Genomic DNA, 13170 nt, shown 5'->3' with positions numbered 1-13170 from the left:
GGGCGCTTTGGAGCCCGGAGCGCGCGGTTCCCTGGACTCGGAGGGGAAAGGCAGCGAGAATCCCCATGAGAAAATCGCCGTGAAAGTGTGGTTTCATTTTATTTTTGTACCCAAAGCGAAGGGGCTGTCTGGCAGCCGCTGGGTCCTCGCTATTTTTCGTATGCGTGGTGAGGGCACTGCAGGAAAACTGAAAGAGGAATGATGCCCGCGTCCCATATGAGGTGAAGGGGAAACGGGAGTTTTGGGGAGGGGTAAGTATGCAACCGCGCGCCGCGGAGATATTAAATGAATGGCGGCGTAACGCGACACAGGTCTACTCAGGAGCAAGCCCCGTTGAGTTCAGTGGGATTTACTCCGAGGTAAGTGCGTTTAAGCCTTAAAGGGCTGCAAGCTTGTACTCCCTTACCTTGGAGTGTTGAGTCCCACACTGAACTCGATGGGGCTTACTCCCGAGTAAGACACGCATTGGGATTGCACTGTGTTACCGCGGGGGTCCGCTCAGGCAACTGCTACTTTTGCGAACTCTCTTAGCAGTTTCTCTTCGGTTTTCGCGCAATGGGTAATCGTTTTATTTATTTATTTATCTGCATGCAGATTTCGGAAGGGGAGAAAGAGAGAAAAAGGGCGTTGTATATTTTCTGGGTTATCGAGGTTCGCTCTTGTAAACAGGGGGCTTGGGTCCGGGAGGAGGGAAACCAGTGTGCACTTAAGCCAGTTAAAGAAGCAGGGAGCCTCTCTTGTGTGTACAGTTGATGTTTAAATTAAATACAAGAAAAACAGCCATTCCTCCGCGCGCGCGCCCCCTCTCCCCCTCCTTAATTTTTGGACGCTTTGCTGATTTCATTAACCCCAATAAACTAATCAAGTGGTTAAAAGTGCCAAGTAAAGACTGGGAATGAATGTGTGTGTGCGCGCGTGCGTTTGCGTTTGCGGGGGGGGGGGGGAGAGGAAGAGAAGAGAGGCTTGGCTCCGCAGTTATTTATTTATTTATTTATTTATTTGCTTGCTTCCACTATGAATTCTCCCCAATAGCTTTGCAAGAAAGGAAGGGGGAGAAATGGAGAGAAGGGAGGGAGAAATATCTGTAGGCGAGGGAAGAACGACCCCTGCAGTTGCATTGCGGAAAATCTCCGTTGCTTTGCTGGAGAATTAACGGGAGCTTGAGCTGTGGGGGTTTTTGGGTTTTTTTTTTCTTTTGGCAAGGAAACCTGCGCTTGGTATTTTGTCCTCCCTCCCTCCCTCCCTCTCTCCCTCGCCCTCTCTCCTTGGTTTAGATGTAGGTGAAATAACCATGCGAAAAGCTTAAAATCCGTTGCAATGTGTATATTAATCTCCATGTGATCATTTTGTAGTGAGCAGAGAGCTGGAGAGGAAGGCGCCGGGATGGTGTGATTGCCGTGGTGAGGCGTGCAGTGAGGCGTGCAGAGTTCGGGGACAACTTGGCAGTTCGGGTCCCCTGGAATTGAGAGAGACTTTCCGGAGCGGGGAGCAGCGGTCGGGCTTTCCCCCCCGTCTATGTCTTGTTGGGAGATCTGGTGGATTTTTCTCGCTCTCCTGGAGGAAGGAGGAGAAGAAGAAGCTGGTGCCGGCGGTTGGCTCCTTGGTCTTTGCTGGAGGGCGAAGGAAGAGAAGGGATCTCGCTTGAGCTGTGTGGAGGGAGAGCTCGGACATGTGTCAGCACATCTGGGGAATACAGGCTGCGAGTCCGAAAGGGGGTTTTCTGGGTCCGTCCAAACTGCGATATTGATCCTTGTTTTTCTTCGCCGAGGGATGCACTTGGCATGAGAATCGGAGGATGGAAATTGTTTGGGAGGTGCTCTTTCTTCTGCAAGCCAATTTCATCATCTGCATTTCAGGTACGCAGCAAAACAGAACGAGCGGGTTCCCTTTCCCCTCCCCTCCCAATTACGTGCAAAGCAGTATACATTTTGAAATTAACAGCGTTGCCTTGATTTTAAAAGTGTGCGGAATCGCGCACCCCCGCCCTCCCAAGAGCGTCTGTCCCTGTTGTTTTATTTGGGTCTCTGTGCATGGGTTGTAATAAAGAAACGCAGCGGTGTTTGAGCTCCCACCCCCAATCCCTCTTATCTACTAGGCTTGTGTGTTGGCTGAAATAAATGCACTGCTCTGCTTCATTAATCTTGAATGCGTTGTGGCTTTTGAAAGTTGCTCAACTTCTTGCTGTGGGAGGGCAGCTCTGTTTTCTGGGACATTTCAGGGTTTCCATAGCATTGGTTTCTGATTGGAGATGCTGTACACCTCTCTCTCTCCCCCCACCCCCACCCCTCTACAGCCCAAATTATTCCTCCAGGGGTGGGGGTATCTGTTCTTGACACCTCGCCTCCTTTTGGCTGGGCATCTAACGCTGTGCTCCATGGCCTTCCGTCATTCTCCCCTCCTCTGTTTTTTGTTTTGTTTTGTTCTGTTTTTCCAGGTAATTCCAGTTGTCAAAAAGATCCTGCCCAATTAATGACCAGCCACGGCCTGGCGCCTGGCGTTTAGGATTACAGCAATTTATTATTGGTAGAAGACATGCTCTTTCTACTTCAGAAGCCTTGGCCGCCTCGTTTAATTTGTCACGTCACTCGCACTGGAATAATTAACGCCCCAGCCAGAGAGAGCAATAGGGGAGGAGGATGGGACCCTCGGATTTGGTGTTTGGGGCACTTCAAACACCCCCCTGCTCCCCTGCGGGGCATCTTGGCTTCTGATTCCCTTCTCTGAAGGCAGATGCCTTTGCCCTCGGGCTTGTAAGCAGAGGTGGAGCAGCCACTGGAGCAGGCATGAAAGCCCCTGGGGGAGGCCCTCTTCTGCCAAGCCAGTGAAAACATACCACTCCCCACTGTCTCATGCTTGTTGGCTTGAACCAGATATCTGCTTCTCATTGCTGTTTGGCAGGGCTAGGATTTGGCAGCCCCCATTTTTTTTGAAGTTAGCCACCCGCTGTGCTCTGGAAACTGCGAGCCTTTCAACTTCCATCTTATTTGGTTTTCCTCCACTCCCCCCCCCCCTTATAATCTGATCAGCTACGCTTGGCTCTTGCCTTGCCCTGGCAGCCCTCCTCCAGAGTGGTGTCATCTAAGGCTGATCTCACACACTGATCCATTGCCTCGCTGGCCAACGTTGCAGAGTTGCCATGTTCTCAGTTTGGAACGCTTGTGTTCAGAGCCTCTCGGAATTCTCAGTTCTAATAACTTTTGCATGGTGGAGGAGGTAGGAAGATAAATTCCCAGCCCTCGCTTGCTCTTGCTTTCCCCTCCTCTTTATTCTGCAGAAGCGTCCAAAGCCCCCTCAGGAAATCGCCTCGCAACAGCAGCTGCTCTGTGCTCCTTGGCAATTTCTCACCTCATGCACCAGTGCTGTCCCCTCCCCCCCCCCCCGGCCTCGTTTGGAGAGGTGCAGGGCTTTTGCTTCTCAGTTTCTTTTCTGTCGAAGACCCCCAGCCCTTTCCATTTTGTGCGACATCAGGTCGGAAACCCTCTCCACCATCTTCTGCTGTTGTTGCTATAAGTCAAGGTGCTGTTGCAAGGGGAGGTGGGGGGGGGCACACTGCAATACCACCCCCTACTGGCTGGGCCAAGAACTGCTATAGGGAGAAAAAGCTCTGCAACCATCCACACTCTCACTATTTTTCAAAAGCTACCTGATGTAATAGTTGGTGCAAAAACGAATGCTGCAGTGAGCAAGCTTGATTTTTCTCTTTCTTTCCCACACGTGAGAGGGCAAGGAGTTGCATACCCACTGGGAGCCCTGTCTATTCAAGAGCATTCTCCTAGGTCTGCCAATGCTGCTGTCTCCCGCTTGTGGCTCATGCCACCTGTGCCCAAGTCTTCCATCTGGAGGGCTTTATTAAGTTGCATCAAAGCCAACATAAATCTTATCCTGAAGGTTTCGACCCCAGGGATTTGGTGGTGGTGACTAGGGTGGGAGGGGTGAACAACTCGTTCATCCTATGCTTCTTTTTCAAATAGGGGCTTGCATTAAAAAATAAATTAAGAAGAAGAAGTCTGGATAGGCCTGGTGGAAATGAAATACCCCCAAATGCCAGTGTGGCAAAGAAGGAAAGAAAAAGTAAAAACAACACCATACTAAAAGCTTTCTTTGGAAGTCCAAATATCAAACTGATATTTTGTGCATGGGATGCTTTTACCTGTTTTGTCATATGGTCCAGGGTATGAGAGCATCCTTGATAGCCGTCTTTTCTACTTGACTCAAATTGTGTGTGTGTTGGTAGCTTTATTGACACGGCTGGGTAACAGGAGAAGTGTTAGAGCATAGAATGAATCCTGCTATGAATTTTTTCACCAATGACAACTTAACGAACGAAATCCTCTCTCTCCCCCCCCCCCTCTCTATATATCAGGTGTTCAGTATAGGTAACTGGAAGGAAATGAATATATTTCTAAAGGTTTAAATATCTGTAGCAATGTCTAAAATGAGGGGAAATGTACATTTGCCAGCTGAAACATTGAAATCAACCCCCCCCCCCTCCTTTGGTAGGTTAGAAAGGTAGAGTCTGTTGCTTGTTTTTGGCTGCTTGCTTGTTCTGTTGGTGGATAGGATTCAGCATTAGTGACAGGATTTGTGCTTTTACCTTCATAGGCATGTAGGCATGTTTCCATGCAAGGGGAAGGTCCCGTTGGAATGATATTGTGGCAAATCAGCTAAACATAGCAGTCTGGGCTTTTTGACCATGTTTGTTGTAAAAAATGTTTTAAGAACCTAGGAATAGGCTTGGAGAACCTTTGGCTACAATGTAATAGCCATTTAATCATGACCATTACACTGCAAGTAATCTGGGTAAACATTCTTTTTTCCTTTACATAATTGAAATTAGCATTGTAGCAGTTTTCTGCTAACAGCCTACCTGGCAAAGGGGGGGCGGGCAGGGCTCTGCAATGGAAATTAGTGATACCTGAAGCGTTGTGGCAGACCACTTAAATTCAGAAGGTGTGTTAAGGGTGCTCCATATGGGGGAACAAAATGTGTTCATTATCATTTTGCCAATCCCTAGCTGCTTAACATTCCTCATCGAGTCACACAGGTAATTCAGTTAACGCCAGGGTTTTAGTTACTGAAGTGTTGGCACGGTTTACATTAGACAGAAGTGGTTTTGATAGAGAGAAGTGGATAAATTGTGGTGTTCTTCATCTCTGCATTATATTAGAAGCTTGGCAGTGTTTATTTTTTGCTCATGAAATAATGTGTACTTTTCATCTATGTGGAAACTGGATGTTTTCTATTTCTGGTAAAAGGCAGGAGGGGTGGTGGCTGGTTTTTTGCATCTCATAGCTGTCATTTTCTAAGACCTGAGTGATTATCAGAATAGGCAATTTTTAAAAAAACCACCATAATCTGAAATGTGGCATCTGAGTGCTGTGGAAAACCCAATCCTCCCAGGAAGTCGGATGCTGTCACGGTCTCCAGCCCCCCTAATGATGCTACAGTAAAGCATTATTAATTGAGTGTTGTGCCAAGGAAACGATGTCAAAACAAGGATGCTAAAATGAGTTCCCACCCGGCTGCAGCTCCCAGGGACCTTCAGATAATCGTGACACTGAGTAAAAGGCATATGGATTACGTGTTCTGTGCTCCTTTGGCCCAAATCCCTTTTTCCGTGTAATGCCACGACAGATTAATTAGCAGCAACATTTGCAGCTGTAGGTGGGATGCTCCCGATCACATAATGGCTGACACATTTCTCTGCGCTGTCATTTATTTTGCACAAGCCTTGGGTAATGTTTGCATAACGTTAGGAAGGAGTCAGCCAGGTGCGATGGAAAACAACAGAGTCTCTGCTTTAAACATTGGCGATAGGCACTACGAACATACCAGAGCGGCAGACATTCTGGTGAGATGTTTTGTTTTGGACAATGGTGTCTCAGTAAAAAGCAGTTCCTGGCTAGAGTACCTAATATTTGCCACATAGCTTACTGCTACAATTAGGTACACTGTTATGTACCTAACACCATTAAGTGTGAAAACCAGTTGGTCTTAAGGATCATTAGCAGTGCACTAAATTTGTTGATGAGGTGTTGATAAATTCATGAGATGGAAGCATACAAGAATGAAATACATCTCAGTAATGCTCCAGAACATTAAGGTGTTACTTCATTGCGGTCATGTTTGTGTCTCTGCACATCTAAAAAAACTTCTGTCTGACCACAAGCCATTCTTTGGGGCCCTCATTTGCAAAGCCATGCCTTGCTAGAGTGCTTGTTGTGAATATAGGAGAGAGTGGCTCTGGCCATGTGCAGAGTATTTTATCACCACTGAATAACCACAGTGATGTTACTCATATCTGAGATTCAGAAATGGAAGCTTCCAGGTCAGAAGACTATATGCTTCACGATTGACTTACCACATTCATTAATCACATTCATTAATTCTACCAATTAAGTCTACCAAAGTGGAATTCAAAGTGATGTGCAGTTGAATACAGGACTGGAAACCATGAACTTATCACCATGGCTTGCTTCCATAATTATTAATTTCAATTTATCCTTGTTGGTTAGTTTAAATCCAGAAGCAGATGCTTCAAGTCTCCTCCTCCTAATTATATTAGGGAAGGGAATGGAATGCATGCCTGAAGCCCATCCTGGCTCATTCATGCTGCACTAAATGGTGATTTAGTGTTGGGTCTCTAGCTGTTGTTGGACTACAACAACTCCCATCATCCCCAGCTAACAGGATGAGTGTTCAGGGATGATGGGAGTTGTAGTCCAACAACAGCTGCAAGCCCAAGTTTGAGAAACACTGTGGCACTATCTGAAGCCTGGTCACCCTCCTAGTGGTAAATTTATTTTTGACTATTAAAGTAAAATCAGAAATTGCTGACACATGGGTAGTGCTCTGTTATTAAGCCTGGATGTGTCCCTAATCATGCTTTATATAAATGTTCATGTTACACCTGTATCCACAGATGTGTGGTATTTGGGATCTTTGTTTTGCAGATCATTGCACTCCATAGGGGAAATAATGCTGGATCTCTACTACTCACTTGTACAGGGTAGTTATTAAAAATTGCTGGATTCCTGGATTAGAAGCAAAATGATACATTTTTATGTACTGAGTCAAAATGGTGGTCATATAGTAAAATGGCTTTGTGGATTGTAGTACCAAAATGCAGAGTTTGTTTACACAACGGCAAGATCATTCTTGGAGCAAAATTATGCGCAACCTACTCAAACTCATGTTATACTGTACTTGGTTTCGTACTACAATAGAGAAAGGTGGAGGTAGGGATTCTTTCCTTTCTAATTAGAACTCGTATGTTCTGTTTGTTTGTTTGTTTGTTTGTTTGTTTGTTTTGATTAATACTTTTTATTGTTAAAATGTAGAAAGAACAGCAACACTAGTATATCATAATACAACAACACTAGACATACCAAAGAAAAACAAACAAAACAAAACTAGTCACTGGAAGGTCTTTGTGGACGACCAAAGCAGATTTTTAATTGTTGTCATATCCAGTGCTTTTTTCCCCTTAAAAAATGTTTAGGGGTACTCTCATTTTGACTCAATAAAACCACCATTTTATAGTTCAAATTGAGAAAAATAAATACAGTAAATAGAAAAAGGTACAAAGAACATGCATTACTCATATTGAAATGCTGCCTCTCAGTGAGGCCAAAGTTTCATCAGTAAAACACCACACGTCCACATTCCACACTGCTTCACACATTAAACGCTCACTTCTGTCTGAGACTCAGGAAACAGTGTGACAGGAAATGAGGCCGCCATCGGGAGTAGCAACGGAACTGATGATTCACCGTGCTAGAGAAGAAACTATTTTTTTAAAAAAATAATAATAGTTTTTTCTCCCGTAAATTCACAAAATGTTTATGGGTATGTGTACCCCTGCGTACCCCGAGGGGAAAAAAAGCACTGGTCATATCATAAGTGATGAGAGGTGTTGGAAATATGGTGTGGTTGCGGTAGAGGCCTAGGGTGTATTCAGACATGGGGTCTATTGTATTGGCTTTCCTGTTGAAGACTTAAATATTCCTTTTGCTCTATTACCTCTTGTGTCATAGAATTGTGACTTTTTGATCGATATACAGTGGTGCCCCGCAAGACGAACGCCTCGCAAGACGGAAAACCCGCTAGACGAAAGGGTTTTCCGTTTTGGAGGCGCTTCGCAAAACGAATTTCCCTATGGGCTTGCTTCGCAAGACGAAAAAATCTTGCGAGTTCCTGCGGGTTTTTTCCCCTTTCCCCCCCTTTTCCTAAGCCGCTAAGCCGCTTAACAGCTGAACGCTAAAAGCCGCTAAACCGCTAATAGCGCTAATCCGCTAAGCTGTCAATGGGCTTGCTTCGCAAGACGAAAAAAGCGCTAGACGAAGAGCCTCACGGAATGGATTAATTTCGTCTTGCGAGGCACCACTGTACTTCCATGTCACACTAAATTTCCTTCACGCCAGTGGGTGTCATGTGACACAGCAGGACAGGACACACCTTTTATGCACATTCAGGCTTCTGTTCCTACATGAGGCTAGAACACCGCCCCAGATTATGTCCCCTGAGCAGTGGTGGCACAATCCATGAAAACAGCTAGGAAAATACAGCACAAAACTCCTGTGTTACCAAAAACGGGGCATTCCAGGATCCATTCAGATTCCGGGATGGCTTCTGTAATTCCCGGGTGTCCTGGTCAAATTGGGACTGTTGACAGGTATAGTATATACCACATTCTGCTTTTCGATATGTGCAGTGTGTGGCCAACCCATGTTTATTTCTTCCATGCACACACTACAAGCCAAACATACGAAACTTTCCTCTTCACACACTTGGCAAAGTTTTCATGTTACACATTCCAGCAATCCTTGGATTCGCCTTGGATGGGGAATAAGGCATTTATAGTGGCAATCAAGAAAGCATCTATGATTGCAGAATCTCTTCTTCCAAGCTTTTTAATGGTGTAGGAGTTCAATATATCTAGGTCACTGGGATTTACAGAGATGGGATGGATGAAATATTTATGAATCTTACATTTTTAATGTTTTATTGATGGGCCATATTGTTTTGTTTCTCTGTGTTACATAACCTACCCTGGGATCACTGGTTAGAGGAAGGGCAGGATAAAAATGAGATTGATAATTGCGATGACGATAGCAAAAAGACAACAACAAAATGAATAGGTTTCGTTTGACTACCTCTATTCATTCACTTCATTTTAAAATTATAATAATTTTCACTTCCTCTTTGTGCAATAAGAATAATAAAAAGCAGCAAATCAAGTGTTCTTCATAACAATAACATCTCAGAAAGTGCATAGTACACCAACACTTAAAAAATATTATTTGGTTTTTCACATTAAAATTTTACAATCACATATCCAATTTACAACATAAAAACAAGATTCCAAGGAATCTCTTAGACTTCCCTCCTCTCCTTTGTGGGTCCTATTGTTAATCACTTCCTCCTGCATCTTTTATGAGAATCCAAATCTTTTACCTCTCCATTGTGTCCAAAATCCACCATTAAACTGCAAGTGTTATTCCAATCCTACTAACAATTTTACAATGGTTTTTAAGACAAGTTATAAAATTTCGCCATTCCATATTAAAATTTTGGTCTTCCTGATTTCTGATTCTTCTGGTCATTATGGCCATTTTGGCATAATCCATCAACTTGATGTGCCTAGTACTCTAGCTCTAAACCAGGTACCCCCAACCTTCGACCCTCCAGATGTTTTGGACTACAATTCCCATCACCCCTGACCACTGGTACTGTTAGCTAGGGATCATGGGAGTTGTAGGCCAAAACATCTGGAGGGCCGCAGGTTGGGGATGCCTGCTCTAAACCCATTCCTTGGGGGGGGGATCCCTTTAATTATTGCATCTTCCATTGCTTTCAGTAGAGCAGATAGAGAGGGGCATTCTACCAAAACCAGATAACAAGCAACAACCATTTTGTATGGGGCTTGCATTCCTGGCCCGAGCATGTTTAAGCCTGCTTCATCCCGGCCCGGCCCCCTGCCTCGCCCCCTTTCCCAGCCAATTCTGGGGGCAACATAATGCGCCTGCTTGCAGGTCAATTGGATGTGCTTAAAATGCTTGTTGCCTGTGCTGAAGGGCTCCGTCTCACCAGTTGTCTAAGGGTGTTAAAGTTATAAGCAAGTAGGAGGTGCAGGGCCCTGTTTGCCACGTTGCTCCTTTGACCTCACCACATTGAGTCGTAAAATCAAAAAGGGTATTGTGGGTGTGTTTGCCTCAACATACTTGCAGTTCTTCCCATGACAGGAACTGGGACATGGGTGGCGCTGTGGTCTAAACCACTGAACCTCTTAGGCTTGCCGATCAGAAGGTCGGTGGTATGAATCCCTATGATGGGGTGAGCTCCCGTTGCTCTGTCCCAGCTCCTGCCAACCTAGCAGATCGAAAGCACACTAGTGCAAGTAGATAATTAGGTACTGCTGCAGCGGGAAAGTAAACGGTGTTTCCATGCGCTCTGGTTTCCGTCACGGTGTCCCGTTGTGCCAGAAGCGGTTTAGTCATGCTGGCCACATGACCCGGAAAACTGTCTGTGGGAAAACACTGGCTCCCACTACCTGAAAGCGAGATGAGCGTCACAACCCCATAGTCGCCTTTGACTGGACTTAACTGTCCAGGGGTCCTTTACCCAGTGCTTTTTTCAGGGGGGATGCAGGGGTACGCATACCCATAAACATATTATGAATCTACGTTTGGCCTCATTGAGGTATTTCAATATGAGTAGGGAAATGGAGTACCCCTAAGCATTTTTTATTATTATTTAGGAAAAAACACTGCCTTTACCTTCTTTTTTCTGGCAGTTCTTCCCATGACTGGGAACCTGTGTGGTTAAGATTCTGCATTGTGGGGAAGCATGAAGGTACATTTAGGCAAACATACTTACAAGCCCCCTTCAGACCTTGCTGCTCAACACAGCAAGGCTAGGGGGAAGTGGGGCTGAAGAAGACTGCTGCACTTTAGGGTTCTAAGTATTAAAAGTGGGTTGTAACCGGACAAAATCCTGCTTCTTATAAGTATGCTTGGGAGTTTCTCAGAGCTGCACCGCCCATGTCACCTGGGTATCCATGTATCACATTGTCTGGATAGCATCTGCGGAACGAGTCCTTTAATCGCCGAAATCTCCATATTTTTAGCTGTTGGGGATATGTCACAGAAGGATAGTTTAATTATGGTGTGCATTCTCTATTGGAATTATTTTTATCAGATGGCTAAACCAGAGGCTAAAGGCTATCTCAGCTGGTGTCTCGCAAGATGACAAGATCTTTCTCTTGTTAACTATTTTTGAGTTTCGTCTTATAATCATACTCTTAATTAAATTACCACTTCAGACCTTAAAGACAAATTTATTTTAAGAACACTATCTTACAAGAGCCTTAGTCGGGTTTGACGACTACTTGGTGGCAGAGTTCTCTTAGTCAGCTAATGAGAAGAATACTTGTATTTTCAGTAAAATAAAATGAAAATGATTTATTCCTAGTTTTGCCCCAGATTAGGGATGGCTAACCCATGGTCCTCTGGATATTGTTGGACTGTAACTCCCATCATCCCTGGATAGTGTTTATGTTGGCTGGGACTTATGGGGGTTGGAGTCCAGCAACCTTGGGGAGGGCAGCAGGTTCTCAATATTCTACAGTACAGCTCAGAGCCATTAGGGTCTTCAGGAATTACTAGCTAGTTCTGTCTGTCTGTCTGTCTGTCTGTCTGAGCTTGCCTGTCTGCCTGTGTCAACCATGAACCCAAAGAAGAATTTTGAACACATCTTTGCCTAGCTGTCTGAATGCAATGCTTACCACACATGGTCAGATGTGGCTTTCTGCAAGCTGCTGATAATAAATAACTCTTAGAGTGGAATTCAATGTCACACTATTGCAACTATTGTTTTGCCTGCACAAACATATCAGCTTGCCAGATGGAATTATCCCCACTCCCCTCCCCTCCCTCTGTGCACTGTTCTGGGGATTCTCTTGCCCCCCACAAGCGAATTTGGGGGGTGCTTGTGGGGTGGAGGGAGGAGAGGGGATCAAGCCCCATTCGGCAAGTGGACGTTTTTTTCTTGCACAGGATTTCGGCTTGCAGGATTTCCATCCTTCAACATTTTTTTTTTAAAAAAAATTGCTAAAAGCTTTTCTGCCCTCCCACAGGGCATGTCCACAGTGAATTTGGCAGTTGTTATTTGGAAGGGTAGTGGCTTTCCTGAAACTGGCAAGTTCATGTGTTCCTGTCAGGGACTGGGCAGAGGAAGAATGGTGGAGACCGCCTCTCCGGCCTGACCCTTCCAGAGAAGAAGATGACAGTTCAGAATTACAACAGGGGTTTGAGGGAGGTCACAGCTCAGAGGCAGATGAGGGGGAAAGCTGGGAAATAATGGGAGAGGAGGAGGAAGAACAGGAACCACCAGGAGGGCAACAGCTGATGGACACAATGTCTTTAGAAAGCATTCCAGACCATCCCCCCTTCTCTCCCTGAACATGGCGGACCTTGAAAGTAGGAGAGCAAAGGGCTGAGAAGCAAAGGGCCCTCAGCAAAACCCATAAAAGAGATGATGAATGAGGAAGTGGGAGAAAAGGGGGATGGAGAGTCACTCAGGACAACACCATTATTCCGACAGGCTGCATTCCCGAGCCTCTCTCTGTGAATATTGAATAAAAGCAGATGGGACTTTTCCTTGTCTCGTCCGTTCCTGGCAACCTGCTGAGGGGATTGGTTCCTCCGCTGCCTGACAGTTCCTTAGACATTCCCCATATCAGTAGTGGGGATTCTGATATTCATGCAGGCTGCTGGGCCCCTATCCATTTCCACCAGCACTGTGAACATCTGAGAGACCAGTGCAAGCAGAAACCTTTTGCATGTGTGAACTGTGTGGATGGGATGCCAGGGACAAATGTAACAGATGCATAAAAGAAATACCATGACCGTATGTGCAAAGAAAAACAAAACACCCTTGCTTTTTGCATCAGTGTCTTGCTCCTGATTCTTACATGTAAGGCTTTTTATTGCTGTCCTAATGTATTTCCTCTGTGCTTACTGCTAGTCCCTTTGTTGTTGTCGTTTAGTCATGTCCAACTCTTCGTGACCCCATGGACCAGAGCACGCCAGGCACTCCTGTCTTCCACTGCCTCCTGCAGTTTGGTCAAACTCACGCTGGTAGCTTCGAGAACACTGTCCAACCATCTCG

The 13170-nt window shown here is 45.4% G+C and overlaps 1 protein-coding gene across 2 annotated transcripts in view; it reads left to right on the top strand.

The window, feature by feature from the left end:
* The first annotated feature begins 344 nt into the window (after positions 1-344).
* Positions 345-13170, top strand: part of CA10 (carbonic anhydrase 10) — a 339473-nt gene continuing 326647 nt past the window's right edge. Inside the window, exons 1-2 of one of the 2 annotated variants that reach the window (XM_081849907.1) lie at positions 345-363; positions 1360-1856. In XM_081849907.1, the coding sequence (XP_081706033.1) occupies positions 1796-1856 (61 nt within the window). In that variant the 5' untranslated portion in view covers positions 345-363; positions 1360-1795. Of the gene's footprint in view, positions 364-1063; positions 1857-13170 lie in introns of those variants that run through there. The other variant, XM_081849906.1, reaches the window with a different exon arrangement.

Source organism: Podarcis erhardii (genome assembly GCF_964252035.2).
Source record: "Podarcis erhardii genome assembly, chromosome: 2".
Taxonomy (NCBI): domain Eukaryota; kingdom Metazoa; phylum Chordata; class Lepidosauria; order Squamata; family Lacertidae; genus Podarcis; species Podarcis erhardii.
The sequence above is the reverse complement of the archived record's forward strand: the minus strand, read 5'-3'. Positions and strand labels throughout refer to the sequence as shown.